General features: G+C 39.4%; 1 protein-coding gene across 8 annotated transcripts in view; it reads left to right on the top strand.

The window, feature by feature from the left end:
• The window catches only part of LOC137284935 (uncharacterized), a 54,307-nt gene that overhangs the window by 23,768 nt on the left and 9,092 nt on the right, over nt 1-21,447 (top strand). For 3 of the 8 annotated variants that reach the window (XM_067817003.1, XM_067817004.1, XM_067817005.1), the window contains exons 2-6: nt 12,436-12,513; nt 13,053-13,283; nt 17,415-17,717; nt 19,446-19,664; nt 20,762-20,806. In XM_067817003.1, the coding sequence (XP_067673104.1) occupies nt 12,447-12,513; nt 13,053-13,283; nt 17,415-17,717; nt 19,446-19,664; nt 20,762-20,806 (865 nt within the window). In that variant the 5' untranslated portion in view covers nt 12,436-12,446. Of the gene's footprint in view, nt 1-7,967; nt 7,998-12,435; nt 12,514-13,052; nt 13,284-17,414; nt 17,718-19,445; nt 19,665-20,761; nt 20,807-21,405; nt 21,431-21,447 lie in introns of those variants that run through there. The other 5 variants (XM_067816998.1, XM_067816999.1, XM_067817000.1 and 2 more) reach the window with 3 other exon arrangements.

Below are 21,447 nucleotides of genomic sequence, written 5' to 3' on the forward strand. Positions count from 1 at the left end.
TTTATCTTCAGCAGACATTGTTGACAGTGCTGAGGAAAATGACGTCTGCTACAAATTCAGGGGAGGTAACTCTAATTGTACTATACTCAGTAGGCCAAGATGAGTTACCTCATTTATACCATTACTTAGTTTTAAGTATCAGTGAATCAGTTGAGGTGTTAGGATAGCTCAAAGTAAGAAGAAAAATTCTCAATAATTATGAACCAGACTATATGTTCATAACATCAAGCTGAAAATGGGCTGATTGCATCAAAACCCCTAGAATCCTTTAAGAAATCTAAAACAGCTCTATTAAATACTATCTTGTAAATCTACACTGGGTGTCTATATTTCCTAAAGATGACCTATGTCCCTTTGCATCATTTTATTGATACATGTTTGATGATAATATATTAATGCGTTTGTTTATAAAATGTGTTTAGTTCACACACCAGACATTCGTGTGAGATGTGCTCTGCTCTAGATCTAACGACCTCAAGAACATTCGACCCGGAAGTAAACCATTCCATTATATTTCTGTACGAAAACAATTACAGAATAATCCAAGTGTCTTACCTCGGATTTATGGGATCTTAAGAACCTGATGCTACTATGACGCACCCCGTAGCTCGGCAGTAATTTTAATGTTATTATCGAGCTAACAATCACCTAGGCAATGTACGTGTTCCTACATCTCAGCGTAGGTTAGCTTTTGTTGTCACATTACATCAATTCGAAGCAAAGGGACACGGTCTTAAGGTATTAGCCGTGGTATTGATGAGAGTGCGTGTTTTATATGCAGGTTGCCCATTGAATACGTTTTTTTGACGTCAAGATGTCATGTGTTCTGTAGTTTTTGTGTTGATGGGGGTAGCTTGTGGTCAGAGTGTGAGGTAGTTAGTTTTACTCCGCACTCTCCATATGGCAATATATGTATAATCCATATGGCAACTAGGCTGTAACTAATCAAATCTTGGCCAGACAATACAGTGATCAACAGAATGAGCATCGATCTGCGCAATTGGGAACCGATGACACGTGTCAACGAGCCTGACCACCTGACCCTGCTAGTCGCCTCTTACAACAAGCATGGGTTGCTGAAGATCAATTATAACCCTGATCTTGACTTCTCCCTAGTGGTCAGGGCTCGTCAAGCGAAGGACTAAGTTCGATTTCCACAACCCCTTGTATTGAAGCGCATTTCTAAATGTTATTATTACATATGTTTTCAGTTCTAATTTCCAGTGATTATTTACGACTTCTAATTGCAATAGTAACTACACCATAATACTCTAGAGAGTCGAAGAATAGGATGGGAAAAATAGTTTGAATAATTATAGCCTTCTGAAAAAAAAGATTTAAAAGAGTAATACTATGATGCTGACAAGTTACAGAGTAACACACATATGACGATGTTACTATTAGTTACCTGTGATCAGGTGTCAACAGTAAGTAAAGGCACTGTAGTCAGCTATGCAGTCGATGCATACAGGTCTTTTAACTGTCTGCTTGTTACTGTGAGCACTACTAGCATACAGATGAAATATGATGACGATGTGTTACAGACACAAAGTGTTTGCCATTATACGTCTTAGTCTATAAATACACGTCATATGCGCAGCCAGACCTGTAATCTGATTGTCTCTCACCTGTATCCTGTGAAGAATATCAAAGGTTATTTTCACCCAAACGCAATCGTCTTTTGTGTGCCTGTTTGAAATCGATATTAGGCTTTCGCTGTGAGAGAGGTTACAGTTTGGCTGTAATTGCGAGAAGAAAGACGACTCGTTGTGGGGAAATGAGAGAACACAGTCACGTGGAAAGACTTGGTAACAGTATTAGCTAGTCTTGGGCATTCTCACAATAAATATACTGCTCTTAAACGGCGCACAATCGACCCATGCCTACGCTCAACATTGCCATCGTATTTGTAAGCACTGACCTTGAAGAAGGCTAAATACGACAAAAAGGCACACTTTTTATTTGTACACGTATAATCAAGTGTTTGTGAGCTACAGACAAAATAATCCTTGCCTTTAAACAGGGAGCGTTGGTTGTCATGGCAACGTTCGGGCTATGTTTAGGACGAAGAGAGATGAATCTAGAGAATCAGGTGTCAATTTCATTGGTGAAATGTCTCTCACTTGTGTAAAGGTCTTTGCAGATCTAGAATTGATATGTACTGAACTGAAGTAATATTGTAGTCTCGTGTATACAATCCGCTCTTTAATTATTAAAGATCTACTTCTTTCACAGCCATCGTTAGAATAGGTACGTCACAAAGTAGACTCACCTCATCTTGTATACTTGATATTATCAAGTTCTTGAAACATACACTCGCATCTGACTCATTTGTTGAAACTAACTGACACGTTGAGGTACACTCTGACTCATACATCTGCTTTTACACCGATCCCCAACCTTCGAGGTTAATTCTCATTCTCTTTGATGTCGGGTGGACATTGTTTCCAACTCATCAATTTCTGTCCTGACTCAGACTCGTGAAGGTCCCGGGGTAAAATAGGCCTTCAGCAACCCATGCTTGCCATAAAAGACGACTATGGTTGTCGTAAGAGGCGACTAACGGGATTGGGTGGTCAGACTCGCTGACTAGGTTGACAAATGTCATCGGTTCCCAATTGCACAGATCGATGCTCATGTTCTTGATCACTGACTGGATTGTCTGGTTCAGACTCGATTATTTACAGACTACCGCCATATAGGTGAAATATTGCTGAGTGCGGAGTAAAACTAAATTCACCCACTGCTCTGACACACCCCGAAATATTCACGTTTTGTCCCCGCATGCTCACCTTCACGTGTTGCCTTCATGCTTTCTTACCGCTCAAGTTACCCCGTAGTCACTCGCTTACCCTGTATATCCTCACATTCTCACTGATCTACACGTATATCCTAATATATGCATTGACCTACACGTTTATCCTACATTCTCACAAATATGCCCGTATATCCTAATATATGCATTGACCTACACGTTTATCCTACATTCTCACAAATCTACACGTATATCCTAATATATGCATTGACCTACACGTTTATCCTACATTCTCACAAATCTACACGTATATCCTAATATATGCGTTGACCTACACGTTTATCCTACATTCTCAGTGATCTATACGTATATCCTAATATATGCATTGACCTACACGTATATAATATATTCTCACTGATCTACACGTATATCCTACATTCTCACTGACCTACACGTATATCCTACATTCGCGCGCGCACACACACACACCTTGACCTACACGTAGTTCAAAGGTACTTATTGACCCGTGCACATTGTCCGTCATACTTACCCATGCATGCTGACAGTCACACTCATTGACCTACATCCCCAAATGAAGTGAAGTAAGGTTACGTTTCTACGGTCACAGCATATGTCGTATAAAGACGTCATGCAAAAGGGACGTACTATTGAGTGAGTTTAGTGTCTCGCTCCTTGTAGTAATAATCCACCAATATCACATGGAAAGGCACTTCACACATTCTATTCGAGAAAGGAATCGAACCTGGGTCTTCAGGGTGAAATCTTTTACCACTTGCCTAACCCGCCGCCCAAACGTACAAGTACCATCTAGAGGAACAAATACGCTTTGTAGCGCAGGAGTATGGGTAACAGATTTTCCACGTATTGTTAATGATTCTAAACTAAGTTAAAACTCAGCAATAGGGACCATGACTTAAATACGTTTAAAGGCTTTAGAGTAGGCATCTATGTTTCGGACCGAATATGATTAAGTCAGTCTTAAAAACCCCACTATACACTGTGTTATGTTTGAAAGGACAGACAACTATTGGGTTCAAATATATTTTTGCAGAACATCTGGCATATCCAGTGAAGACATTATTTCTTCCACATTCGTCGAGAACAAGATTTGTTTTTCACAGCGCAAATTCTAAACCTATATTATCGACCTCTTAAGGGTTCCCGATGATATATACTGAACAGCAAAAGAAAAGCAATTAAAAAAATAATAAATCTCATAAAAGTAAGCGTTCATGTGCATGTCTTTTATTTGGAACCTTGACAAAAACAGAGTTGCGTTTATTTTTGCTGTTAGCATACAATGAAAGGTGTAAATGGAAGGATGAGGCGCTATTTAGCATCACTATCGTGCTCTATTTGCAATGCAGAGATAATTATCATATGTCATCTCTGTAGCATCACACGTCCATGATGCTAGGCGTGCCCAAGTTTCACGATACGACGAAACCACAAGATGAGGATGTCGTAATGTTGGACTATATACAGAGACATTACAGATAGTGGAGCTTATATTACTCCTGTAAATGATGGCGGTGAAATCCAGGTTTATCTAGAGTCATTCCCGACGACAGCTTCTGGTCGGTAAAACGGGGTAATGAAAGTTTTCAGAAGCATCACCTATGAGGTTTTCCCAAGGATGACTCATGTTAGATATATGTAACAACTGCTATGTACGGGTTAGCATTCATGTACGGTCATATCCATGGAACGTGCGTCGTAGTCGACGAACCTGTATGAAGATTTGAATGTACGTGACAGCTTAATAGGACGTGTTACATTCATCTATATAAATACTTTACGACCTCTGAAGCTGCAGATACACATATTATTTCATTGTAGCAGAACTAATTTTCATGAAGTGAGTTTAGGGTGGATCTTTGAAAAAATTTAACAAGTCAATTTTAAATCGTCTCTGCTCCGCGCACATAATTTCAGTTTAATTTTCCGACCACACATGGATCTGCTTCATCATTGTGAATAATAAAATGTATGCGAGGATGAAAGATTTAAGAAAATGTGAAAATGCTTCACAGTACGTACGTCGGGGGTTATCTGAAATTATTTTTGCAAATCTGACATCCGCGCAAAGATACGAGGGCATAGGCGGACCCAAAATGAGGAAGAGAGAGAGAGAGGTTCGAACCCTACTCCCTATCCTTGAAACTACCTGGACCCGCCTATGGAAGACATGTGGCTGTGGTTACGAAGTACATATCTTACGTGCGGGATCCTGTGTGGACACTGGACATACTTACTCTTTCACCTTTAATCACGCCACAAGAGACGTATAGACCCGTACCATATATTGTCGGACACTTTTTCCATAGACTTTCATGTTATTTCATTGTAGCAGAACTAATTTTCATGAAGTGAGTTTAGGATGGATCTGTAAAATTTGACAGGCAACTTTTAGATTGTCTCTGCTCCGTGCACATTATTTCAGTTTACTTTTCCGACCACTATTTAACGAATGACATCCCATTTATCGACTTACGTATGGTTACACAATGCACAATCGTAAAGGCCGCCATGTTAAAGGAGTTCACGGCACTGTACACATATACATGTTGATTAAATTGTTGCCATTCCATAAATAAGCAACGGAAAATTAAACAGAACTTACGTGATTGCAGGTAAGATGATTCTTCATAAATGTGCAAAAATTGACTTGGGTCTTAGGAAAATTTAATTCATGAAACTTCTTTTATGCTACACTAAATTATTTTAACATGTAAGTCTACGGAAAGTTAGGTAAGTGTCTCAAGACTTTTTGCACGTCTCTGTACATATATGTATCTGTTTTCCGCAACGAAACACGCCGTGACTTGAGTCTGATGTCAAGAAATACGTCATGGCTATGTCAATCTATTGTTTGATTGAACAATGTTTAGTTATGGAGCATAAAACAAACAAATGTCCACCTGTCTTGACATTAAATCTGTCGTCAGGTAATGTTAACTTGAGCAGAAGTATCTTTGTTTCAAATGCAAGTTCGGTATAAGAGGTATGTTCTTTTGAAAAAAAGACGGGTAATAAACACTTTTTTTTGTATTTGGAACTTGGTCTTGCAGGGATTGAGCGCTCTGTTTACCATCAAGATAGTACATTTACGGGCATGATCTATTGAGCCTTGTTCACCGGGTATGTGGAATCTGATCCCAACGAAATGGATGACTGGATGACGCCACATGAAGATGGATTGCAGGGCGTTTTCTAATTTGGAATTTTCAGTCACATGAAACTGACATATCGTGATGTAAATGGAAAACCCACTCAGTCAACCACCTAGTCATTGATCATGTATCACTCACTCATTACTTACTTATTAACTCACATATAATACGTACTCACTCACTCATTACTTACGTATTAACTCACATATAATACGTACTCACTCACATAATACGTACTCACTCACTCATTACTTACTTATTAACTCACATATAATACGTACTCACTCACTCATTACTTACTTATTAACTCACATATAATACGTACTCACTCACTCATTACTTACGTATTAACTCACATATAATACGTACTCACTCACTCATTACTTACTTATTAACTCACATATAATACGTACTCACTCACTCATTACTTACTTATTAACTCACATATAATACGTACTCACTCACTCATTACTTACGTATTAACTCACATATAATACGTACTCACTCAATACTTACTTATTAACTCACATATAATACGTACTCACTCACTCATTACTTACGTATTAACTCACATATAATACGTACTCACTCAATACTTACTTATTAACTCAGATATAATACGTACTCACTCACTCATTACTTACTTATTAACTCACATATAATACGTACTCACTCACTCATTACTTACGTATTAACTCACATATAATACGTACTCACTCACTCATTACTTACGTATTAACTCACATATAATACGTACTCACCCACTCATTACTTACGTATTAACTCACATATAATACGTACTCACCCACACACTACTTACTCAATAACTCACATATCATACGTACTCACCCGCTCATTACTTACTTATTAACTCACATATAATACGTACTCACTCGGTCATTACTTACTTATTAACTCACATATAATACGTACTCACCCACTCTTTACATACTTATTAACTCACATATAATACGTACTCACTAGCTGAGCGTGTTAGGCGGCTGATTTTGTGTGCTTGCGATTAGGTGTCTGACTCCGAGGGGTGTGTTCGAATTCCGGAAGGGACTCAACTAAAAACAAGTACTAGACTTTGTACTTAACTAAGAAAGTGGAATTCATAATATAACATATGTTATGCTGACTCACTCTTTCACCCATTGCCCCATTGACAGAACAGACAAAAGAAAATTTAAAGAGAAGATAAGCAGTTCAAGATCATCTTACATTTCTACAATAAATATATGATTATAATAACCTACCAAACTAAATATAAACTACACACACATACACACACACACACACATACACACATACACATACATACATACATACATACATACATACATACATACATACATACATACATACATCGAAGATTTATTTCTCCATTAACGCAGGGTAACCAACTGCAAACTCTATGCAGATGAAGTGCATAAGGATCATGATCAAATTGCTGAAAAGCATGCACATATTGTGCATGTGAACAGCTGCTCTTTGGTGTAACGTTTTGTTATCGTTTATCGTTTACTGAACCGCTGACATTAATGTTTCCAACGTTATGAATTGTCTTACAATATATCAACAGTACCTTTAAACAGTTTGAAATATTTTGCAAAATCTAGTTTAGAACAGTTGCCTTAAGTAAGTGGGTATATATTTACACTGTGAATCTGAACTTTTTATGGGAAGTGTATATTTGAATTCTCATAGTATATGTACCTACAATTTAACCTGTGACAGTAAGTGTAAATACGTGTATATTGCATGGTGACCCCAAGTTAACCACGAGGTATATGAATCATCATGCTGCAACCCGGATACCATTTGTGTTTAGAGTAAATGAGCAGGAATGCTACTCTTTGGGGTGAAGTCAGCAGTGGATTTACACCTCTGTGGGTTATACAGGTGGGATGTTTATGCATCGTAAGTCCTTTGTAAAACGTCGCCTGGTACACATAATGCACATTCATGTTTAAAATAAAGTCTCTAGCACAGCCTCGTGAAGTCGTTAAATGACATGGACGCATAACCATACACACTGGCGCCAGGTAAATCTTTATACCCCAATACGTTTTTATGAGCTTGGTATTTCACATGCGCCATTGTGGAATGACTTAATATGCGACGGGCCATACAGTTGGCCATTAATTAGTGTAGGAATCATGTTACGTTTGTTCAGAAATAACGGTGATCATACAGTAGAGATACGCCGCTGACATTCAAATTTAAGGTATCACATTACATTGTGTACTGATATATTGAATACATATGTATTTTTGGCTTACAAGAATATGTAATGTGTAATGACATGAGTCCAGCGTAGCACGATGAAACATTACTTCTAAATATTGAATAGACGTTTATTTATTAGTTTTTGCTTGTTTGTTGCTTAATTAAGCAATATTCCAGCTATATCAAATCAAATCTGGACCAGACAATCCACTGATCAAATGATCAGCATTGATTTACGAGGATAGAACCTGGAGCTCCTGACGCTGTCTCGTATAAGGTCAGGGGCAACTCCATAACCTTTGACCTTCAGGGACTCATGGGCCTTCAACACCTCCATTTTGTCGTCGCTTTGACTCATCTTCACTATGAGTGGTCTGGGTTTAGAGTTACCGTCCTTATGAGCGCTTCGTCTGTGTGCACTTACAACGTCATTAGAACGCCAATCCTTCACGTCAGCGTTTTTATTAAGTATAGCTATAACCTGTGTTATCCCCCCGGCAAACAGTGCAAACGTAGTCTAAAAAAAGAATGAATAACTCTCAGATTATTTGTCCTTTCAAACATATGGGGGCCGGGGGGATATGTCATCTCCTGATGACTCTTGTTTTACAAGGGGTGTCCGTTTCGCCAGCTTCCTCTGGAATATTGTCCAGGATGATATTGTCTCTCCTGCTAAACACTTCAAGTCTGTCCATTTCGTCATCAAACTGAGACATTCTTTCTTCTACGTTCTCCATCTTGGCAGATAGAAGTCAAAGATCCTCACTCATAATGTCCTGCTTACGACCCACTGTATCAAGGTCGCAGATTTCATTACAGGTACTGTGTCACATTTAAAATGATTGATGACATTATATTGCCTATAAAATATATCGCTTCATATGGGATTCCACCCTCATTGAGGAACATTGTCCATACGGAGCTAAATCCATCAATGCCGTGTTAATATCGATCCCGATAATATTCGCATCATTTTCGCCATCCAAGGCTGTATTGTATTTATCACCCGTGAAGAGATCTCCTGTTTGATATCGGTATACCTAACAGTATTTCATAGCTAACAAACAATCTGCAGGTGATCTACACATGGAAAAGGATTAGTGAGCGAGTATTTTATGTTAGCGATATTGGTGCAATATCATTGCGGAGGACACCAGAAATGGGCTTCACACATTGTGCCCATTCCGCCCATACACAATCAACTCTGGTCGTGACTGAGGTTTCTTGTTTCTTATTCTAAAGATTCAGCTAGTCACGATTAAACAGAACATTAGGTTGAAATTTAGATTAACCTCCCTTGGAACACAAGCTCCTTCCGACGACACGTTCGTTATCATCCTGTCTGGACATCCTTTACCGTTACGCTAGTACACTAGCACGCCATGTACTTTTTAGTCAAGGGAGGTGTGTGTGTGTGTGTGTGTGTGTGTGTGTGTGTGTGTGTGTGTGTGTGTGTGTGTGTGTGTGTGTTTGTCTGTGCCTGTCAACTTAATTCCCACTCTAAGGCAGTACCATAAATGTATGTTAAAAAGCTATGTATTCGCTATTTCATATATCTTTTTTAATGTAGATCACGCGCAATAAATATATCACTGAACTCGTGTCCATTAAATATAAGTTTCATTACAGACCGTGCATTTCAAAACTTGTTTATACTGGAAGAATAATTGTAAATACAGCCGTGTTTCACAGCTTTCAGCCAGATGCTATCTCAGCTTTACTTATACACTTGTCACAAGCGTTTATATTCTCAGCCATCACTTAAACTACAGATGACAAATGAGAACACATTTTTCGTTAAAATCATGTGAAAAGCAAAGATGAACGCTGACCTTTCTTGGAATAGACGGGGATCGGAATGATGTTTATAAACTTTACATAATTTGTAATGCTTTTCGAGGTGGGGTAAAATCCACGTTGGAATGTCTTTGACCGAGGATGGTTTGTTTACAGAGAGTGTGCTTGTAATGTGTCTCAGTGTTGAATAAGCAACCGCTTTTCATACCGAATGCCTGACTCGAATGCCAGATTTAATCAGTTTATGATTCTGTTATTTTAACGTCATAACTCATACTTAGTGTGGAATTACCTCCAGCATTGGTTGTGAGGCAAGTAGAATGGTAAAGACACACATTTCTAGTGGATGCTAAAGTGAGAGACTGAGTAAAGGATCCATTCAATGCTTCTTGACTTGGTTTGGAACTGAAATGAGCATTATAATGTCGCTTACATTTTTAATTGACGTAAATCAGCGTCATCGATAAGGATTATATTCACGATTAAAGTGTGACTCATCGCCTAGTTACTTGTAAGAATGGGTGAACTTCAAGCCTAACAAGACGTGTACATATGATTGATAGAATATAGTGTAGTGCATGTATATGTAATACTATTTATATATAAGAAATATCATATTTGGGATTACACTTACACGATCCTTAGTGAGCACCATATGGGATTCGCAACATACACCTCCAGACTGAGACACCTAATCGTCAACCACCAAACCCACTCAGTCGCCGCTATATACATATATATCTGTGCATGTAGCACCCACATTTATTAGTAAGTGGGTGAGTTTAGTTTTACGCCGCACTCAGCAATATTCCACCTGTATGGCGGCGGACTGTAAATAATCGAGTCTAGACCAGACAATCCAGTCATCAACAACATGAGCATCGATCTGCGCAATTGGGAACCGGTGACATGTGTCAATCAAGTCAGCGAGCCTGACCACCCGATCCCGTTAGTCGCCTCTTTCGACAAACGTGGGTTGCTGAAGGCCTATTCTACCCCGGTACCTTTACGGGTGCCTACATGTATGTGTGCATGCTTTTATGCATGCATCTGTTTACAGTTTAAGCATACTATGTAGACAGCACTTTAATGTATACTTTTGTAGACAGCACTTTCGAGTATACCTTTGTGGACAGCCATTTTCATGTATTCGTTTGTAGACAGCACTTTCCTGTATACTTTTGTAGACAGCACTTTCATTTACTTTTGGTTGCGTATAATCATCCAGTGCCTTCGTTTATAATTGCTTGCTTATATTATGTGTACAGCTCTCTCGTTTATAATTCCATCATGCGTATGCAATTCCATCATGTGAGATCATGTTGACAGGTTTTCCTGTAATCGATTGTAAGAAAGATTTGATGCCAGTTCTAAACATATGAAATATACGGTCAGTTTATACGAAGTGATCAGTGGTCACGTGACGTGAACTTGTAACTGAGTTATCTCACATCAGGTACCAATGTGTATGAAATATTGGTGTTTTCGAGCACAGACACCGACCAGACTACACACACAAGCACAGACACAGACAAACACACACGCACACACACACACGCACACACACACACACACACACACACACACACACACACACACACACACACACACACACACACACACACACACACACACACACACACACCTACCTCCCTTTTAAAAATGACTAAAAGGGACATGGCGTGCTAGTGTAGTAGTGTAACGGTAGAGGATGTCCAGACAGGACGATAACCAAACGTTCTGTTTAATCGTGACTAGCTGAATCTTTGGAATAAGAAACAAGAAACCTCAGTCACGACCAGAGTTGACTGTAATGGCGGAATAATTTTTGATGACAAAAGTAGACGCGCATCTACTACTCCTCTTTGGGTGGTGGCATAACCTAGCGGTCACGCGGAAGTCCTGGGTTCAATTCTCAACATGGGCACAATGTGTGCAGCCCATTTCTGGTGTCCTCCGCAATGATATTGCAGGAATATCGCTAAAAGCGGCGTAAAATACTCGCTCACTAATCCTTTTCCATGTGCAGATCACCTGCAGATTGTTTGTTAGCTATGTTATAATTAAATACTGTTAGGTATACCGAATTAAAACATGAGATCTCTTTAGGGGTGATAAATACAATACAGCCTTGGATGGCGAAAATGATGCGAATATTATCGGGATCGATATTAACACGGCATTGATGGATTTAGCTCCGTATGGACAATGTTCCTCAATGAGGGTGGAATCCCATATGAAGCGATATATTTTATAGGCAATATAATGTCATCAATCATTTTAAATGTGACATAATACCTGTTATGTACTCTGCCGTTATCGACATATCTGTATGACCAACGTACTTGTATCCTACACTTCAATATGAAAGAAGACCATATTACTCTTATCCAACATCCGCGAAGATCCGGGTATATAGTTGTCTAACTTCAGTAACATCGACGTTCTTTATTTCAGCATCCTCTACCATGTCGCCCAGATGGACGTGGGTGTTTCTGATCGTACATTTTGCAAGTCGGGTTCTGATTGCGACGGGTAAGCTTACACTTAATCCTAATTTGTGCGCCGTGTAACCTTTCTGACTGGGGCCATTTCGACAGATGCTACAAATACTCGATTTCTAAAAGCTACTAAAAGCTTCTAACTGCTAAGTACTGACGTGTACGTATCTAGAAGCAGTAAACGTCAATTACAGTGGGCCAGTATCTGTACGTGGAAGTTGTAAATCTGACAATTATTGTATATTTTGACGTGTACCATAGGTTCTTTCTCAGTTGATAAGTGACTTGTATTTGCATGTGTTGTGGGAGATTTTCTCTCACATTTTCGCGAACACCTTGAATGATTGACATTAACTATTTGACTCCAACGAAATAGTAAATATCTGCGATATAGTCACTTTGGACTTTCCTCTCGCGCCTTAGTATTATGACAGTCTCGCCCAAGTGTTTAAAAATGAAACATGAACGCGAGTCCATGACTTTATAAATCGGTAAAGTGTCGATATGGCAGGATACGTCTTGGAAATATTTATCCAGATCAATCTCAATATCAAAGGTATTATTTACTAACAGGTGAAACATGCAGTTATTCTGAAGAAGTGGCGAAGAAAGGGCCGCAGAATTTGTGGAGTGGCTTTACATCTACTGCGGATGTCAGTGCTTGCCAAACCTTCTGTGGGACTCAGACAGGATGTGTAGCGGGAGAATTCAACAGCCAAAGCTTTTCCTGCTACCTTTACAACGTAGTGCCGACGCTCACTGATGACACCCAGACAACGTTCTTTCAACGCACCTGTGTTCCAGGTAAGGACTTGTTTCCTAGAAATACATGCAGGCAATGGCGCTAGTAACAGACTCTGTGCAATACGCTCCTATGTCTTTGTGCGTGTTAGGTCACTTCATAGGTAGACCCATGCCGCTAGTTGGGGGTAAGCTGTTAGCGAATAGGTGACGCTAGCTCACGTTGTACGTCATCAGGTGGAGGCAACGTGCGCGAAAGGTTGAGTTGAACGTTTAAAAAGTGACATTTGAACAGTGGTGTAAGTGGACTGTCGTTCACTGGCTGAGTCAACTTAAACCCAATTTTTTACGGGTGGTAGTTCAGCCATGACGTTTGTTTGACGAGAGAGTGTTACGGGTGGAGGTGGTTACGTTATGAAGTCGATTTCACGTGAACGTTATACGGGTGGTGGTGGTTATGCAATGACGCTGGCTTGGTGAACGCTTTACGGGTGATGGTTAAGCCTTGACGTATATTTTGAACTGAACGTTTTACGGGTGGAGGTGCAGCCATGACGCCAATTTGAGGTGAACGTTTGTCGGGTGGTGGACGAGCCTCGTTATAAGAAGAGTCCATGTAATCGATGTTGGGGGACGGAGAGGAAGCAAGGTATGTTGCTCTGCATGGGTTGTGCATGCATTTGGTTCACTCCCACGCTGTCTTGAAGCAGACTCTTTACTGTGCGTTCTCAATATATTTCCTCGAAATAGATCACTCATTCACTCCGAGTAATGCGTACATGCAGTTCGCGATGTTTCGACAGGACCGGAATGATTCAGGTATCTAAGGAACCGAGATGCATATCTTCCAATCCGTTTAGTCTCACATTAATGAAGTAAATGAAGTCTACAAAGGAAATACAATTAACAATCAAAGCCTAAAGAGGAATGTAGTATTGAAATTCCAATGAAGTGACAAGGACTCTGATCAACTGAACATCTCATGAATCACTGTGCTCTCTCCTATATTGTGAAACCTCGCAAACAAGAGAGGATCTGTAGATCTCAGTAACATTTGTATATATTGAAAATATTTCTAAATTTCCCCGAGTGACAGAAATGAAACTGACAAGGATTTTGATTTTACCGTGAACAAAGTTTAATGTGTACAGTAAAGAGCTGCTTGAATGGTTGCGAAACTGTTCACCCTGCACAGAGCTAACACGTGGGTGCATGGTTCCCGCCAAATTGCTGTAGACTTGTTAATGTCCTTGTAATGTTGTCCAATCGTTTATACACAGTGTTAACAGGTGGTGCATGTTCCCGCCAAATCACGCCGCTCTACACTTGTTAACGCCCTTGTAATGCTGTGCAATGTGCTGGTAAATGGTGAATGAATTTTACACAATTTTAACACATGGATGCAAGGTTCCCGTCCGATTCCACATCTATACATTTGTTAACGAACTTGTAATGCTGTCCAGTGTGCTTGCGGATGGTTTATATAGACATTGCAACCTACATGCACTGAATCATGTTATTGACGTTTTCGAAAGAAGACTGGACTGTAATGGTACATCTTACGTAACTGAGCTAGACTCTCTCATGTTACCACTTCACGTTCTTCAAGATTGTCCTGTGGATGCAGCAACATGAAATCATCTATACTCCATAACAGTATTACGTGTCTAGAACTTACACGTTTCAGTTGAAACTGCGTTCGCATTATCTTTTCATATAAAAAAGGAAGACATTTAGGGATACCACGGACACCATTTGACATAATTATAACCCGTAGACATATTCGTGAAAAGTATTTTGCCTTTGCAGGGGATATTGATGACTTTGTTCTTTTTAGCTTTTTCACGCATGACCACAATCTTACAATCTAATAAACATTATCTTACCTCACACATGAATGTCGCTTTCTGATTGGCTAAACGCTATTCTACTATTTTCAATGTACCCCGCTGGGAATTACGAACTCTTCTGGTGCTTCATGGTAATACTTTTTTTATCTCGAATAACATTGACTCATGCATGAAGCAGAGAAATTATCGATGTTTTGAGATTGAAAATGGAAGGGAGATAACTCTAAATCTGTTTACCTTGTGTCGTCCGCAAAATGGCGATTCGCCTCGCATTCAACAGAAGTGCTTCAAACAGTTCCAAATTAAAATTCAGGTGTTCGGTAAGATAAATATGCTGTTCACTGGTCCCTTGGGGTTCGAGGAACATAAACAAACCTCGAGGGTACATGAGCCCATGGCCTCCTCGTGACCAGTGAACGACTTATAATATAATTTGAAAAAGCAAATATATCAGTTATCTAAAAATGTATGAAACTTTGGTTGGTATATGTTATTAGTTATCTAAATAAAATAAACCTGCAAAGATTTGTTATCCAAATTAGAAAGTTTTCTCATCATCACTGATTACTTAAATTTATATCGGCAACAACGATCGCTGCTACAATTGTACCATGAACTACACCCACACCTTCAACACGTACAGCGTGTACATTTCCAGGGATGATGATGATGGTGATGATGATGATGATGATGATGATGACTACATGTGTCCGCTTTTGTTTGGGCGAGTTTAGTTTTACACCACACTCAGAAACACTCCAGCTGTATGGCGACAGTCTCTAAATAATTGAGTCTGGACCAGACAATACAGTGATCAACACTGGGCATCGATCTGCGCAATTGAGAACCGATGACATGTGCCAACCAAGTCAGCGAGCCTGACCACCCGATGCTGTTAGTCGTCTCTTACGACAAGCATGGGCTACCGTATTCCAATATTCTAACCCGGATCTTTATTGACTTTCTTCTTTTTCATGTAAACACTTGTCGTGCCTGTGCATGTGTTAGTGACGTACGCCGTGTAGTCACCACTTATGATGTATTTATATACATGTATTAGAATCGTACGTATAAATTGTAGGCTCTCAATTTTCTTAGAAAGGAAAGAATTATGCCGCGTTTTATGCATGTAAATACAACCGATGCACAAGGACAATAATTTACAATGGAAGCTGTCAGAACCGACATCTGTCTATTCCAGCACTTTGTCAACACCAGCATAAAATCTAAGTCCCTTCCGTGGCATTCATCACCAACTTTACAATCCAGCGCATTGTCTAAAACGGATGATTTCTTCAGTCCAGTGAGTGCCGGATTAGACAGATTCCACTGTATATTACAGTTCGTTTGATGGAGCTTTGCTGAAAGGAGGTTTAATATCGCGACGAAGATTCTTATACTTAAAAGATTCCTCCAACGTAGCGTGCGCGTCTGTATGTGCGCACTTGCGCGTGCGTGTTCATGTGTTTACGTTTGTTTGCATCTGCCTGTGTTTGTCACCACCAATGCATGCATTACCTTTAAATGCTATTGGCTTAGCGCAAAGCCTACAGGTACAAATATCATCGCCACTTCTAGTCGTTCCGTCGATAGTGCGGGACCTCTCGCTAGATACATGTTTGTTGCAATACATGTCAAATATATTATGATAATGTCATTTTAACATTTCTATATTGTTTCCGCTACACTTACACTTCTCTTCATAGTTTTCACTGACTATGGAAAACGTTTTTTTGTCAATTTTGTTTAATATCCATCTATTCGACAACCGCTAGATCAAATCATCAATTCCTCCATTCAATCATCCATTCCTACATTCAGTCTCCCATTCCTCCTTTCAACCATCCTTTCCTCCATCCGGTCATGCTTTCCAGCGTCTAATCATCTGTTCACTTATCCCGTCCACGGTGCCATGTATGCATGTAACCACTAACCGAAGATGTATGCGGCACAACTGTACTTGCAGGGAGAGTTGCCTTGCAGAACTTGTATACTTGACTCATTTGTATAAAACGTAAATGGTGTGTTTTATTGCCGAGACTACCACCCAGTCATCTATCATCTAAGACTTTCTCTGTCAAGTTTTCCGTTATTTTTAAATAGACTTAGTCTAAATTAATGACAACACAGATTATGGTAATGACAGACCTATTAAAGTAAAAGTCCAATAGTGTTTGATATTAAATGTTAAATTGAAATTGACCATTGTTAACTATAGTTAATTTAGAAAAAAGATGACAATTAATTTAAATTTAAAAAATGATAACTGTTCTAGTACATTTTGTTGTTTATTCCAATACTTATGGGACGTGTCTATTAATATAATGAAAAGTGACTTTTTCAGACACAACGACAACGACGTTAGCGCCAACGACTACTCCAACAACTACACCAGCGACCACGACAGCAACTCCAACAACAACCTCTCCGGCATCATGTGAAATGACAAGATCAACAGGTACGACAGGAGTATCAGATTATTACAAGTTTTCTCTCCGCGATGTTGATTCCTGCAATAGCATCTGTCTGTACATCGGGACATGCCGTGCCACCACATACAGACTAGGCATCTGCACACTGCACCCCGAGACGTCCACTGCAGCATCTGGGGACATCGTCGACTTCGTCAGACATACATGCTATAAGGGTACGTGCCAATCTTCATTTCCGCTTTGTATTGTACAGTATATTCTAGGTATACACAAGCGCCACCCACTATTTTGTGATCTTCAACTTTGCATACTCAATTGTTACTTTTGTAACTACCATAACGAGATCTATGACTGTCATTGTTTCATTATGTTTGGCAACTAAACGGGTGATGACGTTGTGATGACGTTGTGATGGCGACCCATTGCCTTGCAATGGCCCTGCATGACATGCCGGCATTATTCATGCCTAGCACCTGCCATCTCTCAGCGGTAGTTAACTTTCTCTTAACTATGACTGATTTTATAACTCTAAAGAGAAAGGTGAATCTCACAACAGTGTGTTAAACTTGATTTTCAAGATTTAGATGGTAGGGAAATGGAGTTGCACGCGCAGAACGTTTTCATTGCCATATCTTGGCAATCTTATGTTCACGAATCTATAAAAGGATAATTCAGTCATAAACATTTATAGTTTGTATTTCTTATCTTCAGCGGTGAACTCAAGACACTATGAAAATAGTGGCGCTTAACTTTTGTGCATCTGTATATAACTAAGAAGGGTGGACACGGTCAGCTGCCACGTTCGGCCAATCTAGGCTGACTAGTACTGCTCTAGTAACCCAGGCCTAACTGTAAAGCAAAAGTCCATAATAAACCCAAACTGCTTTCTCCCAGGTTCTGGATATCACACATCACTGGGATTCCTTTTTCAATGGAACTTGGTTGTTTCTGTCAAAATTATATATGACACATGGGAGTGATATAGTTGCTTCACTGCATGTTCTAACATGTCGTTTAAAGTGCCCATTAAGCCCAAAAAAAGTTTCATTTACCTTAGAGTCTAAATGACCGCACCACGTTTAGGTGTATGTATGACTGTCAAACTTTAAGGTTTTCCATCCTTCTTGTTTGTAGTATATACTATAAGACTAATCGCCAGTCTGCTACTGCTAGACACATATTAGATGATCCTGCGCACTAAATGCATTTGTGACAAGAGAGGCGGTACAACGAATTGGGCGAGTACACTTGGCTGCTACAGGTAGCTTGACCATTATGCACGTGCAATACATGCTAACCGTGACATGAAATCAAGACCGCTACTGATTGATTCAATTCGTTGGGATTGTACCTGTTCCCAAATCGAGTGTGCTATAACAATTAATGCGTGAAACGAACGGGGAAAATGAACTTCTCGATATTTATCAGACAACCTGTCTCCCTCTTGTTTCAAGTGGATCGTATTGTGGGGCGTTCCCAAGTATGCAAATTGGGGTCATTTGTCAGGTCGTGGATCATCTTACATGTGTTTACCAGTAGTTGACGCTAGTTTTCAGTAGATTCCCCTGGACATGCCGGGAATCCGTGATCTCCGGTTGCGATTAACGGTTCGCGCCTGTTTGTTTCAAGCTTTGTCTAGGATTATTGCTTGCATACTGTTAAACACGGCATCAAATCTAACTCACTGACTCACACACTAAAGCAGAAGCACCATACTTGCAATACCAAACCCAGTGTCCCCCTACGTCATAGTTGTCATAGTTGTTGTCTACCTACAGGCACGTGTGGTAATTCAGTGGTTAAAGCGTTCTCTCGTCACGCCGGAGACCCGGATTCAATTCCCCACATGGGTACAGTGTGTGAAACTCACTTCTGGTGTCCTGTGCGGTGATACTGCTGGAATATTGCTATCAGTAAACCCATACTCACTCACTCATCTACAGGTACATTCTGCTGCATGAACTCAAGCTCAACACTGAGGGCTAGTGGGAGTCCCCTCCTCTCCATCAATACATCTGAATCTTTATACGGGTGTGAAGCGATCTGTCTCGCAGTGGCAGACTGTCAGGGAACATACTACAGCGACGAATTCTGCTTCTTCTATACAACTACATCAACGACTTTTGGGGGAACAGTCGTTTTCTCTAGCAAGACCTGTCCAGGTAAACATTAAGAGTGACTATTTTGGTGCATTTTAAGCTGCAGTCCACAAATGTATAACGCCGGTATATAGATAATGGAGACTGGATCTGACAACCCAGTGGTTGACAAAATGGGTATCGATCTACATAGCTGGAATGCTATGACCTACATCAACAAAATTAGCGATCCTAATCACAAAATCACATTGGTCAAACATTGGTTTGATGTAGATCACTTTAACCCGGATCTTGACGGCCTGAGTCTTCTAACAGTGAAACTTAATATAAAGTACGTCATGTGTCTTATTAAAATGGAAGGGATATATTTCATTAAAACATTTAACACTCACACATACAAGGTGCGAATACTCGGACAGGGTACACTTGACGAAACGTAACAAAACTGTAACAAAACACAACTATCATACACATAACCAACCAATACACATGCACTGTCACTTCCTGTCATCAAACTGCAGACAACTTTTGAGTGTTATAGCAAAGTTGTTTTTGCCGATATTCCCGGGGTATATAGGTATATTTTCCTATATCCTGTTATAAATATTACATAGTATTGTACACACACACATGCATGCATGCATGCATGCATCCATACATCCATACATACATACATACATACATACATACATACATACATACATACATACATACATACATACATACATACATACATACTGGTCCTTATGTTAATATTCCTCGTAACCATAGAATGTGCAACCCCCGTAATGATAATACTGTAGAAGACGAATACCATTTTCTTTTCATATGCCCCGCTTATGAAAACGTTAGAAAGAAATATCTAGCATCCTACTATTGTGCTCATCCAAAATGATATAATAAGGACTATGTTATTAACAAGTGAACACACTATTGAATTACGTAACCTGTCATTGTATATCTATTTTACATTTATACAAAGAAAATCTACTTTGAATTTGTAATTTGTAAATATTCCACACGTGCCTTTCTGCTGCTCAGTTGTAAATGTCGTGTATAGATATGTACTGTAGGCTTGTGGCCTTTCAAGTACCGAATAAAGATGGATTGATTGATCATGTATTACAACATACAATAGTATGCAAAAATATTTCTTTCAGTCCAGACTCATAGGGGAGACCTTGCATTCGATGGTACCTGCAAAGGTAAGACATCAATCAGTACTGTTTATTGTAGGTAATGAGAAATTGAAGACATATATTGTATATATTGCATGGGGGTTGGGGCAATGGGGAGTAGGAACCCAAAGAATATGTGTTGGTCTTTCTTAAATTCAGACAGAAGTAATACCGTTTTGTTTCCCTTTAGTCTGATCGCTCACAGTTTGGAACTGAAGACGTTCGGTCGTCCCTTTTGAGGAACACTTTTTCAGTGATCCTTTCATATAATGTTCAAAACTCTATTTCTCACCATCTTGCGTTCTTAATCCTCAATTGTGAATTTTCAATCAACGAAAATACTGAAACTTTTAAATGTGAACTGTAAATATTCTCTAAGATTACGAGCATTTATGAAGAGCAATATTTTCAGAAAAATAACTAAACTGTGAACTAAGATACCAGCCATTTAAATGCATCTCTTACATCACCGTAAATATACATGATGATAATTGATGTTTGTTCTACAAGCATATATATCTTGCAATGATTCAAGAATAAGCATTCATGGCTTTACAAAATATGTTGTGAGCGCATATATACCATGGAAACACTACGTTAATCGTTAGTAATCGATTCTATTTCAGAAAACCCGAAATGGCCATATATTAGGTATCTTCACCACAGTT

Source organism: Haliotis asinina, chromosome 5, assembly GCF_037392515.1.
Source record: "Haliotis asinina isolate JCU_RB_2024 chromosome 5, JCU_Hal_asi_v2, whole genome shotgun sequence".
Lineage (NCBI taxonomy): Eukaryota > Metazoa > Mollusca > Gastropoda > Lepetellida > Haliotidae > Haliotis > Haliotis asinina.